The sequence below is a fragment of the Brassica napus genome, chromosome A5 (assembly GCF_020379485.1).
Source record: "Brassica napus cultivar Da-Ae chromosome A5, Da-Ae, whole genome shotgun sequence".
Lineage (NCBI taxonomy): Eukaryota > Viridiplantae > Streptophyta > Magnoliopsida > Brassicales > Brassicaceae > Brassica > Brassica napus.
This window is the reverse complement of record NC_063438.1, coordinates 6,987,707-7,008,899: the sequence shown is the minus strand read 5'-3', so window position 1 is coordinate 7,008,899 and position 21,193 is coordinate 6,987,707. Positions and strand designations below refer to the sequence as shown.

Here is a 21,193-nt window from a genome sequence, read left to right as displayed (position 1 = left end):
ACTAATAACTCTATAAATTAATAAAATAATATAGTCCCCATAATAAACTTATAGAGTTTTTACTGTAATAAACCTAAACTTCTCATAATTACCAAAACTATCAATGAATATTCTCAACATTTAGATAAGGTTGACACGTCAGCCCTTTTGGGCTTTAAAGCCCACTTAGCGTTCATGTATGACCCACGAATAGACAGACGCCCACTCGAAAACCTTCTCGTACGGTATGATTCTGTCTCAGTTACAAATCTCCTCTCGTCTTCAGTAAGCAAATCCTCGTCTCTCTTCTCTTCTCTTCAAATGGCGTCAGTTTCCTCAACCTCCTCCCTCTCTCTCTTCTCCTCGAGATCGGCATGCACCGATCCTTCTCCCCCTCTCTTCCCCTCGACGACGCGTGGCAATGAAATGTGCAAGAGAACAAAGAGTCTCGTTCAATGCGTCAACGGGAACGTCTCTGACGCTTCTTCCTCCGCAACTCCAAATTCGAAGTAGTGTGGATATTCATTACATTAATTAAAACTTTTTATTACAAGTCTTTTGTAACGTGATATTGTCTTTTTACCTTTAACCGTGTTGTGTGGGTTTTGGAAACAGGGTGAGGAAGCACACGATCTCAGTGTTCGTTGGAGATGAAAGCGGGATGATTAATAGGATCGCAGGAGTCTTTGCGAGGAGAGGGTACAATATCCAGAGTCTTGCTGTTGGTTTGAATAGAGACAAGGCTCTGTTCACTATTGTTGTCTCTGGTACGGAGAGGGTTCTTCAGCAGGTCATCGAGCAGCTCCAGAAGCTCGTTAATGTCCTAAAGGTTGTTACTTTTTCTTCTTCTAGATCACACTCATCAGTTTTTGCATTATAAAGTTTCGATTTTTGCATGCATCTCCAAAATACTTAATTGACTTTGAATTGGTAAGTAGGTGGAAGATATCTCGAGTGAGCCGCAAGTGGAGCGTGAGCTGATGCTTGTGAAAGTGAATGCACATCCGGAATCCAGGGCAGAGGTTAGAGTTTACTGTGTACTTGCTGGTTGATTTTGGTTCAGTGTAAAGGTGGATTTTTATTTTCTATGAGTTTACAGATCATGTGGCTAGTTAACACATTCAGAGCAAGAGTTGTGGATATTTCGGAGCATGCATTGACTATTGAGGTACGTCTTCTTATGATTTGTGCTTTGTTTCACACTAGGGCCTATGGATTTTGGGATCTGTTTTCATCCTCTTACTAATTATTGGAAGACAAATCTTTTTTCTTCTAGTGTATCATTTGATCTATGCTGCTTTTTTTTTTGAACTTATGATAATCCACATGCAGGCTTTTGTTTCCGAACAGAGATTCAATTTATGTTTTGTGTATTTAGGTTTGTTAGAAACTTATGGTGTGTCTCCTTTAATATATTCATTTGAGCATATTTTGATACTAATCTGAATTCTAAATTGTATTGTCTGTTCTGATTTCTGTGGGAGTGCTAAGTGTTGCTTATGATTGTTAGAGAAGAAAGACCAAGACCATACACATGTTGTTCTTTACCTTGATTATGAGGGAGTGGGATACAAAAAAATTTCTTGTAGTCGGCCCGTAGTGACCTCCTTCTGTAATTTACGTATTTTAGTTTATTTTCACTCTTAATTTCTTATCCTATCGTGCAGGTAACTGGAGATCCTGGGAAAATGATTGCTGTGGAAAGAAATTTGAAGAAGTTTCAGATCAGAGAGATTGTCAGGACGGGAAAGGTAGTGAATTTTTGGGGTAACTAGACTATAAGGCTTCTGAATATCATATTATTATCCGGTTTGTGCTTTCTACTGGATGTATGTAATAATTACATCTTTCAGTGGACATTGGTCATAAAGACAGATCTTGTGTACTTTCACTTTATATAAGAAATATGGAATGACAATTTTTTTTATATAACAGATAGCACTGAGAAGGGAAAAGATGGGTGCTACTGCTCCATTTTGGAGATTTTCAGCAGCGTCCTATCCAGATCTCAAGGAGCAAGCACCTGTTAATGTTCTTCGAGGTAGCAAAAAAGGAGATGTGCTCCCTCCAAATGAAAAACCAGCAGGGGTGCGTGATTCTCTCCTACTTAGATTGCTTAATTTGAGCTTGGCGCTCCTAACTTTTCTTTCAGAGTATGGTTAGATTTGACATTTTTATGAAGTTCAACGGAACTATTGAGGGCAGTTATTTTTTTCCCCCCTTTGTGGTGGCTGCCTACGATTGTTTGGCACTGCAATGGAGTATTGCAAAATATTTGATGGTCTGCAGATCTAAATATGCTTAAATACAGCTGAAAAAGAACAAACTAATGCGCTTCTCTCAAAGGAGAATAATTCCTCAGGCTTGCAAGTCAATCGCTTTTTTTTTTTTGTAGCCGTAACTAAATTAAATTGCCCTTCAAGAATCCTCCAGTGTTAATAGTTGTCTTTCTTTTAAGTGTAGGGAGATGTTTATCCCGTTGAGCCAACTTCTGACGTAATGGTACATCATGTCCTTGACGCTCACTGGGGACTTCTCACGGACGAAGATGTAAGTGAGTTTGTTGCTAGATTTATATTGATTCTATAGACACTGCCATAGGTATACACGCCATGTTACTAAATATATGTATATAACATAAATGGTAGCGGGTTAAGAATGTGGTTTGCAGTACAGGACCAGGTTGTCTAGAACTCTTGAGTTTGAACAATCCTTACTATTAATTTCGTATGAATGAGTCATTTTCAATGTTTTAAGGCAGACATGGTTAGGTGTGATCAATTTACTTACATAAATACATGGAGTATGTAAGATGGTTGTAGAGATTGTTTCTATTTACTTGCGTAGATGGCAGTGTAACTAGGTTATTTTTGTTTCTTGTATAATAATTCTTCTTTTCTCATCTTTCAGACGAGTGGACTACGGTCACACACTCTGTCTTTGCTTGTAAACGATGTTCCAGGAGTCCTTAATCTTGTAACTGGTGTTTTCGCTCGAAGGGGATACAATATTCAGGCATAGTCCTTATCTCTCCTACACATACTCTTGAAATTTACTTAACACTGACCGATCCTCTTTTTGGTCTAGAGCTTGGCTGTAGGACATGCTGAAACAGAGGGCATTTCACGCATTACAACAGTTGTTCCTGCAACAGATGAATCAGTCAGCAAATTGGTGCAGCAACTTTATAAACTCGTAGATGTGCATGAGGTATAATCAATTGTTCCTGATTTTGTACAAGCATAATGTGAACAGAATCCTGAGCATGCTGTACAATAACTATCCAAAGCAAAGAATTTATTAAATTTTGTGGGGATTTTACTGCAGGTGCGTGATCTTACTCATTTGCCATTTGCTGAGAGAGAACTGATGCTGATTAAGATTGCTGTGAACGCTGCTGCAAGAAGAGATGTCCTGGACATTGCTAGTGTTTTCAGGGCAAAAACTGTTGACGTATCCGATCATACAATTACTTTGCAGGTAAAATACATTTCTCTTTAAACTAGATTTCTGTTTAATGTGTAGTTGCAGATCAGATGAGAGATCACACCAATGGATATCTAAAAAGTTTCACATCTTTCCATATGTCTATTTTAACTTGTTTGACAAAATATATGAAGCAGACTTAGAATTTCCATCTTTAAGCCCTTCCTCCCTTAGTTTTTTTTTTTGGGTTTGCTGCTGATATTTGTTTGTGGTGGATATAGCTTACTGGTGATCTTGACAAGATGGTGGCATTGCAAAGGTTGTTGGAGCCTTACGGTATATGCGAGGTTAGTTTTGCAATCTATTTCTCTCTTAGTCAATGTTATAACTTGTAAGTTTCAGCGTTAACTAGATCCATCGATGTTGTTATCCTTCGCATGGTCTCTGAACCACAAATCCAAATGAAAACTGGCAGTAGTTAATAGTAGTACTAGATCAAATCCGGAGCTGTAAGTTGAAGGCTGACTCAGTTGTTCGGATAAAGTTGAAACATTTAACAGTTTGTTGTCTTAGAAACAGAGGAGTGAAATCTAAGTCTTGTAAAATGGATAACCGAAGCTGGACCATGTTCGGTTGTAATCTACCTCATTTGGTTGTGCTTAGAACAAGAATCAGTTTAACAGTCATTGCTACTTTAATTGCCTCGTGTTGATCTCTCTCTCTCTCTCTCTCATGTACAATGAATCACAGGTAGCAAGAACCGGGCGTGTGGCATTGGCTCGTGAATCTGGAGTGGACTCTAATTATCTTCGTGGATACTCCTTCCCTTTATCAAGTTAATAATCCAATCGCAGAGTTAGATACAAAGCTGTATCCATGGAACATAAAAAAAAAGACTTCTGAATATAAAAGTTACACTACTAGTTTTATGAGCCAACCCAAAGATCGAGCTAAAGAGACTGTAGATATGTTTGGTGCTTCGTTTATTTTATAATTAGAAGATTTTGGATTTTAGTGACTTTCATTTTCAGTTCATCTACTTTGAGAAATAAGTGTCAATATTCGCTCGTCTTCTTTCTCCCAATAGGTATGTGATTTATCTATAAAAGACTAAAGACTATTTTTCTGAACACAAAAAGATTAAAGATCTAGAGCACAAATGGACCGACTTTGTTAAAATCTGAGACCATCTCCAATCACACTCTATAATTTCCTCTATATTTCACTCTAAAATAGAGTAACTCTATTATAGAGTTGAATTTGCTCCAATGGTTCACTCTATAATAGAGTTACTTTATAATAGAGTGAAATATAGAGTATTTTTGTTTTTTCACTCTATATTTGGAGTAAAAAAATAGGATTACTCTATATTTCACTCTATTATAGAATAACTCTATTATAGAGTGAACCATTGGAGCAAATTTAACTCTATAATAGAGTTACTCTATTTTAGTGTAAACTATAGAGGAAAAAATAGAGTGCCTTTGGAGATGCTCTGAAGAAGCAAAGTCAAACTAAGTAAGCGCTGACTGAACCAAACTATACCTAAAAATGTCCGTCTCTATCCCTATCCCTTTGAAATTTACGTGCATGTTCCACTAACGGATAATTTCTACCGGTCAACATTTTGTCAGCCGTTGTTCCACCTACGTGACTATGCACTCATCCCTATTAGAATATGTTAATATAAAACTTCTTATTAATATGGTGAACCAAACATACTTATTATGTTGTAGTTGTTTTCAAGTGTAGGTTGTCAAGATTACTCACAAATCCTGTAACTATGGTATGCTAGTAATCCTCATGTAACTATAGTATGCTAGTAATCCTCTGCAGCTCTCCTACACATCAACAATTCAAAAGTATATAACAATCTATATTATCCCCTCTAATTTCTAAAAACTAAAGAAAAAAAGATTGTATATTCGTGTGACTACTCTTTTTTAATTATAGAAGCTTAATACAAATTTGGTTTACCAAATTTTTTTATACAATTGGTCAAAACAAAAAACGTTTGCACAAACTGAATATCAAATAATTTGGATTTGCTCTGTTTTTGTTGGGGAAAAATTGTCGCCCACTGCACCTGGACGGGGACAACAATATCCTCAAATTCACTGGTTTTCGAAATCGTGACAAAAGTAATTCAATCACTTTAACGTCCAAAAGGTCCATACAACTCATGCCCTTTTTATCCACTTCTCTAAATAGATTTTTTTGAACAAATTAAAGGCTTTCAAATTAAAAAAACATAAACTATTACAAGATAAGATAAAGTTTGCATGAAACAAGCTTCATGAATCATTGAATCCCAACCTATGAAACAATAAAGATAAAGATTAGAATAACCAATAAAACAATGAAAGACAATATCTAGCGATAAGAACCACAGCTACAACGACCACGTTTCTCTCTCTTTTGAATAGTCTTCCATTCTATATTTTGGTATTTGATAGGAAGTTTCGTCTCTCTCGCACCTCTTGTCAAGCTAAACGAGCTAAATGGCTCTGTCACAACTTCATTTACATCACCTAACACTTCAAACCGAGAAGAACTCTCAAATACGCAAGGGTTAAATGATGTGGTTAAGGGATCAACAACTAAAGTTTCACAAACCTTAGTGTTTGGTAATGATTGATGAAGGAAACTCCATAATAAGTGCTATAATGGGAGTAGATTCTGAATCTACTAATATGGGTAAAGTGGTGACAGAGTTTGGCAAAGCAGTGGAATTCTCCTGCTCTAAAATAGGTTGCAAAGCCGGAGTTATTTCAAGTTCATATACGAGACCTTCAATCTCTGTAATATGCTTCAAAGCTCGGGGCCACTACAATTTGGAGTTCCAATATATCTGACAATTCTTAAAGATTTTTCGGGAAAACTTTGAATCATTGTATTACATGTGATATAAGTGTTTTTAAATGCATATGTAAAAGAAAAAGTTTGATTATTAGAATTATGGATGTACAATGATTAACGAGCTGACCACGTGCTTTTTATGGTTTGCTCGTTTATTTAGGATATGATTGATCATCTATACTATATCAATACTTTCTCGACGGAATAAAATAAAACAATATTTTCCTGGTTTTTTATGAAAGATAAATTATTGAATTATAGTATTGAAAATAATTGAATTCGATTTGTATATATTCAGTATTGTAAACAGTATATCGTAAATTTACAGTGAAATGAGATTAATTATCTTTAAAGAGTATAGTAACATATACAACTAAACTGCTGTCTTAAAAAAAAAAAACTGGAAAACTTAAGTAGCTAGCAAAAAAATCCAGAAATTAATTTTAACATCTTTTAAATAAAAGAGGTAAATTTTGGTTAAAAATGCAAACAGAGTTCTAAGAAATTAGAGTTTTCTTTTAACCGTCCTTAGAGCATCTCCAAGGGCACTCTATTTTTTTCTCTATAATTTACACTAAAATAGAGTAACTCTATTATAGAGTTAAATTTGCTCCAATGGTTCACTCTATAATAGAGTTACTCTATAATAGAGTGAAATATAGAGTATTCTTATTTTTCACTCTATATTTGGAGTAAAAAAATAAGATTACTCTATATTTCACTCTATTATAGAGTAACTCTATTATAGAGTGAACCATTGGAGCAAATCCAACTCTATAATAGAGTTACTCTATTTTAGAGTGAAATATAGAGAAAATTATAGAGTACCATTGGAGATGGTCTTAGTTTGTCTTGCAATTACACCACTATACTACTGTTAGTCTGTTACAAAACTAAGAGAAAATCGTTATTTAACTAACAAAGCGATGTGTAAAAAGAAAAAAAAACAACTAACAAAAGCGATAAACCAAAAAGCTTGCTTACTATAAGTGACTTTTTAACAACACCATTCAAGTATAGTAATTATGACAAGTTGTATTGTCTTTAAATTTTACCTTCTTTAGACTTTAAACTCGAATTAGGTGACATGGCACCATCATCAATAGAAGAGTCAATAATCTTTAGTCACTAGTGACCTCCACCAACAAATGTTTGGCTTAAAGTCCAACCAATTCTTTTATAACCTAATAATCATAAACACTTTTATACTATTTTATATGTGAAATAAATTGAATGATATTAGAATCGAACAATCTAATACTTACAAATACTTGTTATTATTTAAAATAAAATAAAAATATTAGAAAAATCTTAAAAGTTTAGTTACGATTTGAATGTCTGTTTATTACACATTTCAGTATTTAACAGACTTTAACTTGATATCTTCCGACACACAAAAATTACTAAAAACATAAGTGTTTTATTATCTCTTGACTCTTGAGTGAGGTGAAATTAAAGCGTGTTAAAAGAAGGCACTAACAACAAAAAAACAAAAGAGTTGTGGTGTCTGCTTAAAAAGAATTCTTCAAAACTGAGGATGATGCTGATGTTCTGACATTCTCTCTCTCTCTCCCTTCTCCCTATCTGCGCAGCTTCTTCATCTACACGTGGTAAGAGCACACAAAGACTCAAACTTTTCTCAAACTAGAGCTCTTTTGGGTTTCTCAGATTTTGCTAATGTTTTTCTTGGTCTTCTGAAGGTAACTGAATCAATCAGCTTCAATCTGAACTTTTCTTTTTCCAATCTTCAATCAATTCCAAGTTTATTCACAGCTTTGGGGAAGATTTGCTGTCTACTCTCCAATTCGTTTTCCATAAAGTTCGTTTCTTTCCTGCTTAAACATGGATTCTTGGAGGTGATTTCAAGAAAAGTTTGCATCTTTTCTAGATTTGGGGTTATATTAGGTATCTTTGTTGATAACGACCAAAAAAATTGACTATAATGGAGGAGAAGCAGACTAGTCCTGTGCAGCAGACGAAAACAATGGAGAAGCAACAGAGTTTTCGATGTGTGGAGAACAACAACAACCAGCCAAGAAAGGCGAGATCTTTAGAGAAACAAGTCAGTTTCCAAGGCGTGAGTGTCGAGAATCATCATCACCCAAGCAGGCTCGGAAGATCAATGGAGAAGCAACAGAGTTTCCGAGGCGTGACCACTGCAGAGAATCAGAAACGTGGAGTTAATATGGAGAGGCAGAAGAGTTTCCGCGGCGGGTTCTTAGAGAAGCAGAAGAGCTTCCGTGTGGTGATGGAGAGGCAGCTGAGCTTCATTGGCGAGAGGAGGAAGAAGACTGAGTCACCAGGGAAGAGAGGTGACTCGCCTCTTCATATAGCTGCTAGAACTGGGAACTTAGGGAAGGTTAAAGAGCTGATTCGAGGCGGTTGCGATGGAGAGGAGTTGAGAGAGTTGTTGTCAAAGCAGAATCTTGAAGGAGAGACTCCTCTTTATACTGCTGCAGAGAATGGTCATTCACCTGTTGTTGAGGAGATGTTGGAGCGTATGGATCTCCAAACTGCTTCAATAGCTGCTAGAAACGGGTTTGATCCGTTCCATGTCGCAGCTAAACAAGGCCATCTTGGTACATAAAAAGACAATCTAAAACTATAGAACCATCCATGGATTGGATTGTTCTCTTACTTTTGTCTTTTCTTGCAGAGGTGTTGAAGATTCTGTTGGAGACGTTCCCAAACTTGGCGATGACAACTGATTTACTGTGTACAACTGCGTTACACACAGCTGCAACGCAAGGGCACATTGATGTGGTGAATCTTCTTCTGGAGACGGATTCTAATTTGGCTAAGATTGCTAAGAACAATGGTAAAACCGCGCTTCACTCTGCAGCAAGGATGGGTCATGTGGAAGTTGTTAAGTCTCTGATGGGGAATGATCCAAGCATTGGGTTTAGAACTGATAAAAAGGGACAAACTGCTCTTCACATGGCTGTTAAAGGTCAGAATGATGGGATCGTTGTTGAGTTGGTGAAGCCTGATGTTGCTGTTTTGAGCGTTGAGGATAACAAAGGGAACACGCCATTGCACATTGCCACTAACAAGGGCCGTATCAAGGTAGTAGTAACTCTTTACTTTGCTTTTTTCAATCATTCAAATTCGTTATTTATCATGGAATGATCTTTCTTCTGTGCAGATAGTGCGGTGTTTGCTATCTTTTGAAGGCATTAACCTCAACCCAATAAATAAAGCTGGAGATACGCCACTCGATGTTGCAGAGAGGATAGGAAACGCAGAGCTTGCATCGGTTCTGAAAGAAGCAGGAGCTGCTACAGCTAAAGATCTAGGGAAGCCTCAGAACCCAGCTAAGCAACTCAAGCAAACGGTCAGCGACATTAAGCACGAGGTGCAATCTCAGCTTCAGCAGTCTAGGCAAACCGGTGTAAGAGTCCAGAAGATAGCAAAGAGACTCAAGAAGCTTCACATTAGCGGTCTAAACAACGCTATCAACTCGGCAACTGTGGTGGCCGTGCTTATCGCCACGGTGGCTTTCGCAGCCATTTTCACAATCCCCGGACAATATGAAGAAGACCGGTCGAAAGGAGAGTTGCTAGGACAAGCTCATATAGCGAATAAAGCACCGTTTCTGGTCTTCTTCATCTTTGACAGCTTGGCACTTTTTATATCCTTAGCTGTTGTTGTTGTGCAGACTTCAGTTGTTGTGATTGAGGAAAAGGCGAAGAAGAAGCTTGTCTTTGTGATCAACAAGCTCATGTGGTGTGCTTGTCTGTTCATATCCATTGCCTTTGTTTCCCTCTCTTACATTGTTGTGGGCAAAGAGGAGATGTGGTTGGCAGTGTGTGCAACTGTCATTGGCGGCACCATCATGTTGACAACGATCGGTGCCATGTGTTACTGTGTGATCATGCATAGGGTGGAGGAATCTAAGTTAAAGAGCATAAGGAAAGAGAGAAGCAAGTCTCAGTCCTTCTCTATGTCTCGTATGCCTTCTGATTCAGAGATTCTAAATGGTGAATACAACAAGAGAATGTATGCACTATGAACAACCAATTTGGACAGAAGAGTCTCCTCATGTAAGAATACCCAGTATATACTTGTATTTTGTACCTGTAAACCGTTGCTATTCGATATTTTTTCAGAGTTTCTCGAGTAGAAAAACAGATTTGTAATGAGTTCAATGAAGTATCAACGCAATATACACTTTTCTGATATTTAAACGAATCAAAGAATGAGAATTGAAGAAACCATAACCTGATGATACTCAGAATCTTAGTTGTGAATATTATAAAACTTGATCTCCTACTGGGTCGGGTTTAGATGCATATCTTTAGATGGCTTCTAAGGTCTAGCTATAGTGTGATGTTAGCAGGAATCATCATCTTCAACCCCGTCTGGTGCTCCCACCGCGGTAACTCTCTGGCTGGTAACGAGTGGAACCTTCTTGATTATTCTTTGTGGCGTTGTTGGGTTTGGGTTTGGAATAAGCGAGATTAACTGATTTGGCTGCTGAGAAGCAGTAGCGGACTTTGATAGAGTGGCTTGTTGTTCTGGTCGAGCAGCTTCCCTGGATGATTACCATCAGGGTCACTTCTTTATCACAAGCTTCTTCACACGATGAGTTTTGTTGCTGGATGCCATCAAAGGACTCATCTGAGGTGTTAGAGTCTTCATGATGAACCTTCACCTGTACAGAAGCATCTGGTTTTATCATACCAGCTCCCGGAGAAACCTACATAAATAGTTATCTGATCATTTAGTTTTGTGATCTCTAAAAGGACGAAAAAGAACAATTAGTGACAAAGAAGAGAATAATTAATAACCTCGAGCCAGCGAGGGAGACCAAAGGTGCCTCCGTCATCTCTAACAACAGTCTGACCCTTGCAGACGATGTTGAAGAGGGCTCTACTCGAGTTCGACTTGTTTGTGATTGAAAAGATGAACGTGTCCTGACTCTGAAGAAGAATACTGTTTGTGCTCACTGATGTTTCCGGAACGTATCTTAGCTCCTCGAACATGGTTCTGAGTTTCTCACTGGACTTTATTATTTTCCCCAGCTCCTGTCTTCGCACAGATTTATCGGTGTGAGCTATGTTAGCATGAAGTTTGCAGCGCACAGGTTTGTGATCACTCTCAGTCACATCCATGCAAGCTTCATACCTGTTAACACAATGCATAGGACGGTGAGAAAGCCGAAAGGTGAAAGAAGATCATGAGATTGTGTGATGGAACATTACATTACAGTACAAGAAACTACAGGACACTGCAAATTGCACTCGCAAAATGGGGTTGATTGGTTATCTCTGTATATAACTCTGTCACACCACGCAGGTATACGCTTTTTCTCCCCTGAATCATACCCTGGAGATAGAAACAGCGCAGAGTTTAATTACTTAGCCATTTTTTTCTCTTTTTACAAGCAATGATATGTTCTTGAGCAATGAGGATAAGTTTGCAGAGAATTTCAAATCTATCGTTTACCTCCAAGGCCTGGCTTATTCTTTTCAAATTTGTAAGTTGGTGGAAAGGTGATCAACGCCTCACGCATTCCTTGGAACACTTTTCCTTCACTCATCTCTGCCCTAAGTTGGTCTTTCTCTCTGAGCCAATCAAATGAACGGTGTGAAATGAAGTCCCTCGCCTCGTCGTAGGTTATACCAAACAACCTATAGTTGAAGTCACCAAAAAATGCAACAAAATCTGCTGCTGCTAAGTCAGATTTCTCCTCTTCAGTGATGATGTTTGTATTCTTGGAAACAAAGAAAAGGAACAATAACATTAGAAGGGACACACACCAAAATGTTAAATTCTGTAACTAGTGCGCTAATAGAATAAGTTCATACAGTGTTATTCTTTTGTGCTTGGGTAGATGATGATGCACCGGCTGCAAGAGAGAGGGTCAATGGTAAGCCAGAAGAATAAAGCATCCAAAGTAAGTACATGGAGAAGCCAAGTGAGGAAGACAAAAACAGTTAAAGGCACTATACCAGCTGGAACAGTATATAAACTTTGTCCTTTGGAGAATACCATTGACCGATATATGTGATTGAAATCGGCGTTTCTCCGAGTAACTGCCTCCAAGTGAGCAGCCAAGTGACAGTTCACAAAACACATAATCCGATCATAAACTCTGATTCTCAAGCCCACACCTCCCTGTTTATAACAACGTATGAACATTAATCTGCTCAACAATGATTAGTCACCCTCAACTGAGGTTAACAAGAGAAGCTAATTCCAATATCAGAGTAATTGATCAGAAGATTACTGAAGCACACATCAAGCTAACCGATCTTGTATTAGACGGAACTAAGTGAAAATCTAGTTATAAAAACAGACCTTGTTGCCAATGGCGCGGCCAAAGCCACATGGAACTGCTGCGACATCAAGATCTCCGACATGTGTTCTAATATCCTTCCTCACCCTAAGCAGAAAGTTATAAGATATGAGGTGACAAAAATAATGGTTAACCTGGGCAATATTTATAGACTTAACACTTTAAAGACAGGTGAAAGACTTTAGGTGCTATGCAAGGAAAGAAAAAGACTGTTGTCTGGTACACCTGCAAACAGTAGAGAAAGACAAAAAATGTAACTTGTCTGGAATGAATTATTTGCCTACCAAAGAGATATCAGCAGTCCCGCTAATTGCCTTGAACCCATACGTTCAAAAGTATTCCTCTCATCCAGTGCATTTCCAATTGCATCAATCCACCATTTCCCCACAACACTTCCTTCAACCCCTACCTACGACCGGAACACAAAGATGAGCCGACTTAAAGCAAACAAACGGAGGCAAAAGAATTAGTCATGAGTAAATTGCTTTAAGAGGAGTTACCGTTTCCTTAGCAGTGGACATGGCAAGGAAACCCGCCCCCATATCCACTTCCTGCAACCCAACAGCTACAATGCCAACATCTGAAACATCAGATCCCAGCCAAGACATAAGCGCTCCCCTTGAAGCTCGTCCTTCACCAACATTCCATGTACCAATCAAGATCTTAACACTGTCTTGTCTGGCGTATGTATTCCCCTTTTGAGATAACTCCGTTCGGATTACGCTATCCAGAGGTCCTGGTGATGTCACATACCATCCTCTCACACCACCATGAGTGGCTAAACTAAAAATGAAACCACCACCTGCTGCTAGCTTTATCACAGGTTCATTATGTGAAACCCAGCTTGCAACTAGCTTCCCACCAAGATCCAGAATCTGGATGTAACCACTCGAATAACCCACATATATCCGATCACCGAAAGTGCAAAAGCACAGAACAGCCTGCTGATGATGGTTTACTTCGCGCAAGCGGTTTCCATTTCCGTCCCACTGAGCAATTACGCCGTTCATGCTTCCAGTCCAAATTGATCCATCTGCCGCAATCGCAATAGCTTCCACTTTCCTAGGATCTTCAGCAAAAGCTCCTGTGCTTCTAGTAGCAGCTCGGCGAACAGCTCCTGCAGCTCCCATTATGGCATGCCGTGATCTCTGCAGAAAGCCTTGAGATTTATCCTTTTTCGGTGTGGAGAAGAACTTCGCTTTCGTCTCTTCAACTTGTTGTCCTTGTGCAGGTGTGCCATCCACACGGTTTTCGACTTGTCCATCAATGTTGAAGACTTTCAGAAGATCTTTATTCTGAGCATCCCTGCACAGATACATCTTTCTCTCTTTGAATAATCAAAACAAAAAAAAGTTCCAAATATTCTAACATATCCATAATCTGTTGAAGACTAAGAACAAAGAAAAGCTTACCACATTGAAAATGAGAGATGCTGCACAGCCCACACTTTAGCTCTTACGGTATCAACTAACAAAAACTTGACATCTGAGGAAGAAATGCTGCATGTACCATTGACAGTAACTTGGCTCCTAAGGTCAATACCAGACCTCTCCACTAACAACGCAGCCATATGCTTCTCCTCCGCTTTAAGCACAAGAGACTTCTCTAAAGAATCAAAAGTCCATATCTTTATCACTCCCCCATCAGAGCATGACCACATATCACCTGCATCACGAAAAGGATGTGAGAATCCAAATATCAACAAACCATGAAACCTCAGAATCAGCCAAACACTAACCATAGGAGCTAATGACAATGTAATTCACAGGACCACGATGAGCTTGCCACGAAAGCCGTTCCTTGAAAGGCTTCGAATCATCGGCAGTGTTGGTAACCGCCTGATCCATTTTCCAAGCCCTGATTTTGCCATCCTTGTGGCCGCTCCACACAAGCCTATTCCCGTGGTCGATCATCATACACAAGGTGGGAGAGATTGCAACAGACTCATGAAACGGCGCCGTATCCTCGTCCCCTCGCCGCACCTGCCCGCCTACACCGTAACCGACCTCGTATGCTTCCTCCAGGTTCCAGAACCTCACGCCGTTCTCCTGTCCCGCCCATAGCTGACTTTCTGTACAAGCAATGTTCCTCAGAAACTTCCCTGTTTGCGTCTCTCTCAACGGATGCGGTCGGATCTCAAGACACGGCGGGCGTCCAGGGTTCACCGCTGCGCGCACAGGAACTTTGAAAACGTCTACACCACCTCCTGCTCCCATGAACTCCGGAAGAGGCTCAATGTCTTCCCCTCCTTCTCCTCCTCCTACTTCTCCTCCGTGACCAGCAATCTCACCACGCTGCGGTTCTGGTGCTGGTGCTGGTTTCGACGGAGGGGTGATGAGGCAGTGATCATCCTCCACATTGCCTCTCTCGCCACCAGTTCTGCCGTCTACGGTGGCTACTCCTTCGGTGGAGAACTCGCCGTCGGAGGAATCGAAATAGACAGGTTCGGAATCTGTTGGCACGGATCTTGAGCCCTCGTCGAGGCTGTATTTGCGGATCGGGTGATGCTGCGGCTTCTGCTCGTATTGCTCGACGTAGGAATGTGTCTTACGCGGGGGTGGATGAGAGGGGACAAGCGATGACAAGGCCTCACGCTCGTCTGGTTCGATGATAACCGAATCCATGGAAGAAGAAGAAGATCAAAGGAACTCTCGCCAAATGAAGAAAATTTGGGAAACCGGAATGAATGCAACCATGAAGAGGAGATGAGAACGGGAGATTGAGAGAGAGAAGTGGAGAAGAGAGCACGTCACAAGAGAGAGATGATAGATAACGCGAAGTCTCTGCTTTTGAGTCTCCATACTATAAATAGCAACCTGAGAAAGAAAGAAATTTAAAAAAAAAAACATATTTTAAATTCAAAAGACTGATAACTTCTTCATCAATTCATACATTCTCTTAAGACTTAGCAAATAAACTACTTTTCACACAATCACCAAGGCATATGATTAATCGACACTTACAGGAGTGAAGGAATCTGTTCTTGGGAATTGGCTACATCATTAAAACAAGAAAGCCATGATCTTTGAGAGCTCATCTGCTGTCTTAGAGCAAGTCCATCAATGAACCCCCTCTTGGGGTTCATAAGTATTGTTTATTAATTTAATGGTGGGGTCTGAATAGTGATGAACCCGGATCAATACTGCTTCTCCATCAATGAACCTGAAAGTGAGTTTATAAGAATAAAATAATATTATTTATTTGAGAAAAACGTTAATTTTTTTGTTGTTTGAAAAGTGAATATTTAATATAATGAGAATTGTATTCAATCAAATGGAAATAAATTTGGTTTTTAAATTTTGAAAAGTGAATATTCAATATAATGGAATAAAGTTTGGTTTTATTCAATTCATAAATTTTTTATAATATTTCTTAAAAGTTTTTATTCAATACATTGAGAATTCATGAACATACAAAGATTATTCATCATGATTACCAAATTTTTCCCAAACATTTTCAACTAAATCAGCTTTCAAACGCTCATGTAAATGTGGATCTCGAATTTGATTGCGAATGGTAAGCATAGGGACATTGACACTTTCTCTACTTTTCACCTTCGAACTTCGACTAGACTCTCCAGACTCGAACTCAGATGTATCAATTTGAATGTATCCGTGTCGCTCGTCCTCCACTATCATATTGTGCAATATGACACAAGTTCTCATTATCTTTCCTATCTTCTCCTTGTCCCATAGTAGAGCTGGGTTCTTAACAATTGCAAACCTCGATTGCAATACTCCAAAAGCCCGTTCGACATCTTTTCTGGTGGATTCTTGACGTTCCGCAAATAACTCTGCTTTTGGACCTTGAGGGAGTTTGATGGATTGGATAAATGTTGCCCAATTAGGATAAATTCCGTCGGTAAGATAGTAGGCCATACGATAAGTGTGGTTGTTGACCTTGAACTTAACTTTAGGGGCTCGACCTTGTAAAATGTCATCAAAAACTGGTGACCGATCAAGAACATTGATATCGTTGAGGGTACCTGGTAATCCGAAAAATGAGTGCCATATCCAAAGATCTTGTGATGCCACAGCTTCTAAGACGATTGTCGGCTTTCCTGAACCACGTGTGTACTGACCTTTCCAAGCCGTTGGGCAGTTTTTCCACTCCCAATGCATACAATCGATGCTGCCTATCATACCCGGAAACCCGCGTGCCTCTCCAGCGTCAAGTAGTCTTTGAAGATCTTCTGGTGTAGGGCTTCTTAGATACTCACCTCCAAACAATAGTATTATCGCATCCGTGAAATTTTCCAAACATAAAAGTGCAGTACTTGCCGCAAGTCGGAGATATTCGTCATTCGCATCTCCGGCTTTACCATATGCCAACATTCGTATCGCTGAAGTGCATTTTTGAAGTGCAGATAGGCCGCACCTTCCGTGACCATTTCTTCGTTGCTGAAAGTATGGAACTTCATTATTTAGGCGTTCGACAATGCGAAGGAACAAAGGTTTGTTCATTCGAAAACGCCGCCTAAACATTTCCGGTGGGTATGTTGGATTTTCGCTAAAATAGTCGTGCCATAGTTGATTGTGTCCTTGTTCCCGATCTCTTTCGATATACCCTCGTCTCTTCGGGTTGTTGGCAATAACGGAGTCCATGAAATCATCAATTTGTTCGTCGACCATTTCTTCAAATACCTCATATACTTCATCATTTGAGGAGCTTGACATTTTTCCCTAATTTTTAAAATGTTAAGAGTTTTAAACAATACCATACTCTACTTACAAAATCGAAAAACTATATAGAGTTTTAAACAATACCATACTCTACTTACAAAATCCAAAAACTTATGGATTTTTAAAATAAACTATAGGTTAAATTTGACAATTTTTAAAGTAAACTATGGGTTAAATTTTTACAATTTTAAACTCATGAATTTTTTACAATTTTAAACTCATGAAATTTTTTCAATTTTAAACTCATGAAACTTTTACAATTTTAAATTCATGAAATTTTTACAATTTTAAACTCATGAAATTTTTACAATTTTAAACTCATGTAATTTTTACAATTTTAAACTCATGTCAGTTTTAAACTCATGTCAGATTTAAACTCATGAAATTTTTAGAATTTTTAAAATGTCAGTTTTAAACTCATATCAGTTTTAAACTCAAGAAATTTTAATTTTTAAACTATAGATTAGTGAAATTTTAAACTCATGAAATTTTTACAATTTTTAAAATGTCAGTTTTTAGTAACTTATTGCCAATGTTTAACTACAAAAAGATAAATATACCCGATTACTCTAGTGAATAAGTAATGTACAAGTAGTGAAATATACCCGATTACTCTTTCGAAATGAGATAGAAGAGGAAATGTTCAAGTGCTCTTGTGTTCTTCGTTGGTAGTAGATCAAGTGCGATTCAAATACTATAGGAACTGTTTAAGTTTAGCAATGAAATTTTTCTTTTCAGACAGAGAAACAATGAGAAGAAGTTGAGTTCTCATATAGAAACATACGTGAAGAGAGCATATTAATATATGCTTGTTTGTTACATAAAACCCGTGACATGAGAGTAGTGTAGAAACAAAGTACAACCCGTGAATTCATAACATAGTAGCAGTGTACAAACTAACAAAATAGTACACTGCATCCGTAGAGAAAAAGAAACAACAGCCAAGCAACATCAGACAAAGCAACCCGTGATCCAGACATGATGATCCCGTGACCTGCAAAAAAAAAAAACAAACTACAAAGTTTAAAACTCTTGGAGATTCTACCAAGTAAATAATGTAAAACAGAGATTCTACTAAGCAACAAAGTTAACCAATTCAATCATATTGATGCAACTAAATAATGTAAAACAGAGAATCTACTAACCAACAAAGTTTAAAAAAAAAAGTAGTTAACCAATTCAATCTAGCAGTTCAGAAACGAGTTTGTTTTTGAGACTGATTTCATTTGGAGATAGATCAGTCTCATTTTTGGCTAGGAGACGATCTAGGAGTTTCTGCTGGGATATTTTCTTTCTCGCAGCCAGGATGCTCTCTATTTGATCGAAAGCAGCCTCATTCCCGTGCCGCTTGCGCTTGCTTGCTTTCGCAGCCTTTACACCCGCCGGTCTAACCTCCTCCTCAGGCATCACCTCTTCGTTCTCCTTCCTTTTCTCCTTCCCGGCATCTCTGGACTTGGAGTATGACTTCCATTTCTGATCATATCTCAGTTCCCTCCAACAGTGTTCCATGGCGAACTTCGCATGGTAATCATTAAAGAAGATGTCATGGGCAGCCTTCATGACATCATTCTCATTTTGACCACTAGATTGCTCCTTCAAAGCCGCCTCATAACTCCCCACAAACTTGCACACCTGCTCGTTCACCCTTCCCCACCTCTGCTTACACTGACTCCACTCTCTAGGAACTGAGCCAGTGAGCTGAGGGCTTGAATTGAAGTAGAGCTCAATTCTCTTCCAAAAGGATCCTCCCTTCTGCTCGTTACCGACAATAGCATCCTTGCTCGTGTTCAGCCACCCACTGATGAGCACTAGGTCTTCTTTTGTTGTCCACTTTCTCTTTAGGACCGGTTTCACTATCCCGGGAGAGTTGGCTACTGCCTCAGCAAACTCGCAGTCCATTGCTGGACTGCTCTGCGAAGCTAGGAGCGAAGTAAACCCGGGAGAGTTTATGGTAAAGGGATCCATTTTTCTTATGGTTTAGGTTGATGGTTTAGGTTAATGGGGTTTGGGTACTCTATTTAAACTAGTTTAAGCTACCACAAGAGAGAAAATTTAAACTCTAACTGCAAAACATTCAATATAAAAGCGAGTATAGAACAACTACTTCACAGAGAGCAGTCATTACACATCAAATCAACCACTTAATACAATCAACTACTCATCACAATTAGAGCAACCAACCAACCAACACAGAGTAAATTACGCTGTACTTTTCGTTCTAACTTATTAATACAATCACAGTAACCAACCAACTCAGACTACTAGTTCAGTTCAGTTTAGTTGAACAATAAATTCATACATTCAGATGAACCAACCAACCCAGACTACTAGTTAATTCACGCAAACATTTACCTAGTTCTACTTTATATTTCAGGCAAACATCTAGGTAGTTCTACTATATATTTCACGCAAACATCTAACTAGTTATACTTAGTAATTCACGCAAACATTTAGCAAGTTCTACATATTAATTCACGCAAACTTTTAACTACTTATACTTATTAATTCACGCAAATATTTATATGTACCTCTGATTATCAGTCGAAACACACCTTCTCAAGGGTACCCACCTCGACAGTGAGATCATCAACCTGCTCGGAGAGGGTTGAAACCTGTTCCTGGACATGGAAACAACAATGATGATTTGTTTTAACTTACTGACTCATCAAGTACAATGTAACAAATAACTACAGCAAGGAGATATTTGAGCAGGTTGATAACTACAGCAAGGAGATACAAACAATGTAACAAGTACACTTACCTCTAGGTCCTTAATCCGTTTATTGAGTTTCCACACCCCCTTCACAACCTCCTCTGCCTCATCCAGACGCGTGCTCAGCGTTTTGATCTCTTCCTGGACAGCAACCACCCAAGGATGACGGTAATGCAACCCATCATCCTTGTTCACAACAGAAAAGAAATATTAGACAGACTTCAAGTTACATATATTATAAGAACATGATTGCAGAGACACTAACCTCATAGTTTACGCATGTGAAGAAACGCTTTCCAGGAAGACTGTCGTAGTCTTCCTTCCCCCGAACCTCGTCAATGATTCTCCCGCCGCAAGCACACTTTCTTGGAACCCCGTACTGTGAATCCGCGACAAACCCTAACATGTCGCAGTGATCCTTTTGCTTCTTTGAATTTCGTCTTTCTTCTGCGGGATCCATCTGCAAGAGGAAGATAAAACAATTAAGTAAGACGACCCCTATATCAAACCAGAATGATACAAACGACCCCTATATCACACCAGAAACACGCTTTACTACCCTATCAAAGAAACCCCCAAAACGATTTCATATCGCACTCTATTGAACCGTAAGAAAGAAAACCCTAACAAAGAAACCCCCAAATCGATTTAAGATCGCACATTGGATCGAACCCTATGAAAGAAAACCCTAACAAAAAAAACCCCTAATCGATTTAAGATCGCAGACTCTATTCAACCCTAACAAAGAAAACCCTAAATCGATACAATCAGACGAAGCCACAAACTCGAAAACCTACCTCAGGTCGATGAGATCTCACTACGCGTCGATTTGATGGACAATTTTGCTCTGGATCGGCGTCGCTACAAGAATCGTCGGCGTCGCTACAACAATCGCCTCTCGAGTCGCAAACCCTAGCTTTTTTGGAGAGAGGAGGAAATGAGGAGATTCACGCGTTTCTTCTCCTTTCCCCGTCGACAACGCGCGTCTCAACAGCCAATAACTCTTCTCCACGTGGCTTGAACTCGTTTCATGCGGGCTCTCTCCAACGGCCCGGTTCAGAGATAAAGACCCATTTTTCATTTTCTTTTGGATTAAAAATGCTATGAAACTCAGCCCATGACCCCCCTTTGAACCTTCAATGGACTTGCTCTTAGACCATCTTCAACCATAAAGTTTTCAATAGTTTTTTGCAAAATAATAAAATAAATTGAAAATAAGAAATTGAAAAGATC

At 38.9% G+C, this 21,193-nt stretch overlaps 6 protein-coding genes across 8 annotated transcripts; 2 read left to right on the top strand and 4 right to left on the bottom strand.

Moving 5' to 3' along the window:
- The first annotated feature begins 159 nt into the window (after positions 1 to 159).
- LOC106451340 (acetolactate synthase small subunit 2, chloroplastic) lies at positions 160 to 4,476 on the top strand. Of its 2 annotated transcripts, XM_022719321.2 has the most exons (12): positions 193 to 488; positions 595 to 808; positions 918 to 1,001; positions 1,079 to 1,147; positions 1,647 to 1,730; positions 1,915 to 2,067; positions 2,443 to 2,529; positions 2,890 to 2,994; positions 3,067 to 3,189; positions 3,307 to 3,459; positions 3,687 to 3,752; positions 4,156 to 4,476. In XM_022719321.2, the coding sequence occupies exons 1-12, from the start codon at positions 301 to 303 to the stop codon at positions 4,243 to 4,245; spliced, it is 1,416 nt and encodes a 471-aa protein (XP_022575042.2). In that variant the 5' UTR covers positions 193 to 300; the 3' UTR covers positions 4,246 to 4,476. The 2 variants fall into 2 exon arrangements, with proteins under 2 accessions (XP_048636756.1, XP_022575042.2); XM_048780799.1 differs by lacking the exon at positions 4,156 to 4,476 and having other exon boundaries at positions 160 to 488; positions 3,687 to 3,815.
- A 3,293-nt stretch (positions 4,477 to 7,769) lies between these two features.
- Positions 7,770 to 10,445, top strand: LOC106451334 (ankyrin repeat-containing protein At5g02620-like). Its single transcript, XM_022719318.2, has 3 exons — positions 7,770 to 8,843; positions 8,921 to 9,330; positions 9,410 to 10,445. The coding sequence occupies exons 1-3, from the start codon at positions 8,207 to 8,209 to the stop codon at positions 10,274 to 10,276; spliced, it is 1,914 nt and encodes a 637-aa protein (XP_022575039.2). The 5' UTR covers positions 7,770 to 8,206; the 3' UTR covers positions 10,277 to 10,445.
- LOC106453594 (type II inositol polyphosphate 5-phosphatase 14) lies at positions 10,385 to 15,613 on the bottom strand. The gene is made up of 12 exons (XM_048780798.1): positions 15,529 to 15,613; positions 14,304 to 15,381; positions 13,978 to 14,230; positions 13,066 to 13,870; positions 12,850 to 12,974; positions 12,568 to 12,652; positions 12,219 to 12,384; positions 12,075 to 12,115; positions 11,713 to 11,980; positions 11,469 to 11,592; positions 11,055 to 11,391; positions 10,385 to 10,963 (listed from the first exon to the last, which is right to left on the bottom strand). The coding sequence occupies exons 2-12, from the start codon at positions 15,187 to 15,189 to the stop codon at positions 10,616 to 10,618; spliced, it is 3,438 nt and encodes a 1,145-aa protein (XP_048636755.1). The 5' UTR covers positions 15,190 to 15,381; positions 15,529 to 15,613; the 3' UTR covers positions 10,385 to 10,615.
- Positions 15,614 to 15,984: 371 nt separating this feature from the next.
- Positions 15,985 to 16,443, bottom strand: LOC111199929. Its single transcript, XM_022690560.2, has one exon. It carries the CDS (start codon positions 16,441 to 16,443, stop codon positions 15,985 to 15,987), a length of 459 nt encoding a protein of 152 aa, XP_022546281.2.
- A 1,496-nt stretch (positions 16,444 to 17,939) lies between these two features.
- Positions 17,940 to 21,108, bottom strand: LOC106363084. 2 transcript variants are annotated; one of them, XM_048780796.1, is made up of 5 exons: positions 20,758 to 21,108; positions 20,226 to 20,420; positions 20,009 to 20,146; positions 19,776 to 19,865; positions 17,940 to 18,241 (listed from the first exon to the last, which is right to left on the bottom strand). In XM_048780796.1, exons 2-4 carry the CDS (start codon positions 20,418 to 20,420, stop codon positions 19,785 to 19,787), a joined length of 414 nt encoding a protein of 137 aa, XP_048636753.1. In that variant the 5' UTR covers positions 20,758 to 21,108; the 3' UTR covers positions 17,940 to 18,241; positions 19,776 to 19,784. The 2 variants fall into 2 exon arrangements, with proteins under 2 accessions (XP_048636753.1, XP_048636754.1); XM_048780797.1 differs by having other exon boundaries at positions 19,776 to 19,859.
- LOC125608530 (glutathione S-transferase T3-like) lies at positions 18,427 to 19,212 on the bottom strand. Its single transcript, XM_048778948.1, has one exon. It carries the CDS (start codon positions 19,210 to 19,212, stop codon positions 18,427 to 18,429), a length of 786 nt encoding a protein of 261 aa, XP_048634905.1.
- Positions 21,109 to 21,193: the final 85 nt, after the last annotated feature.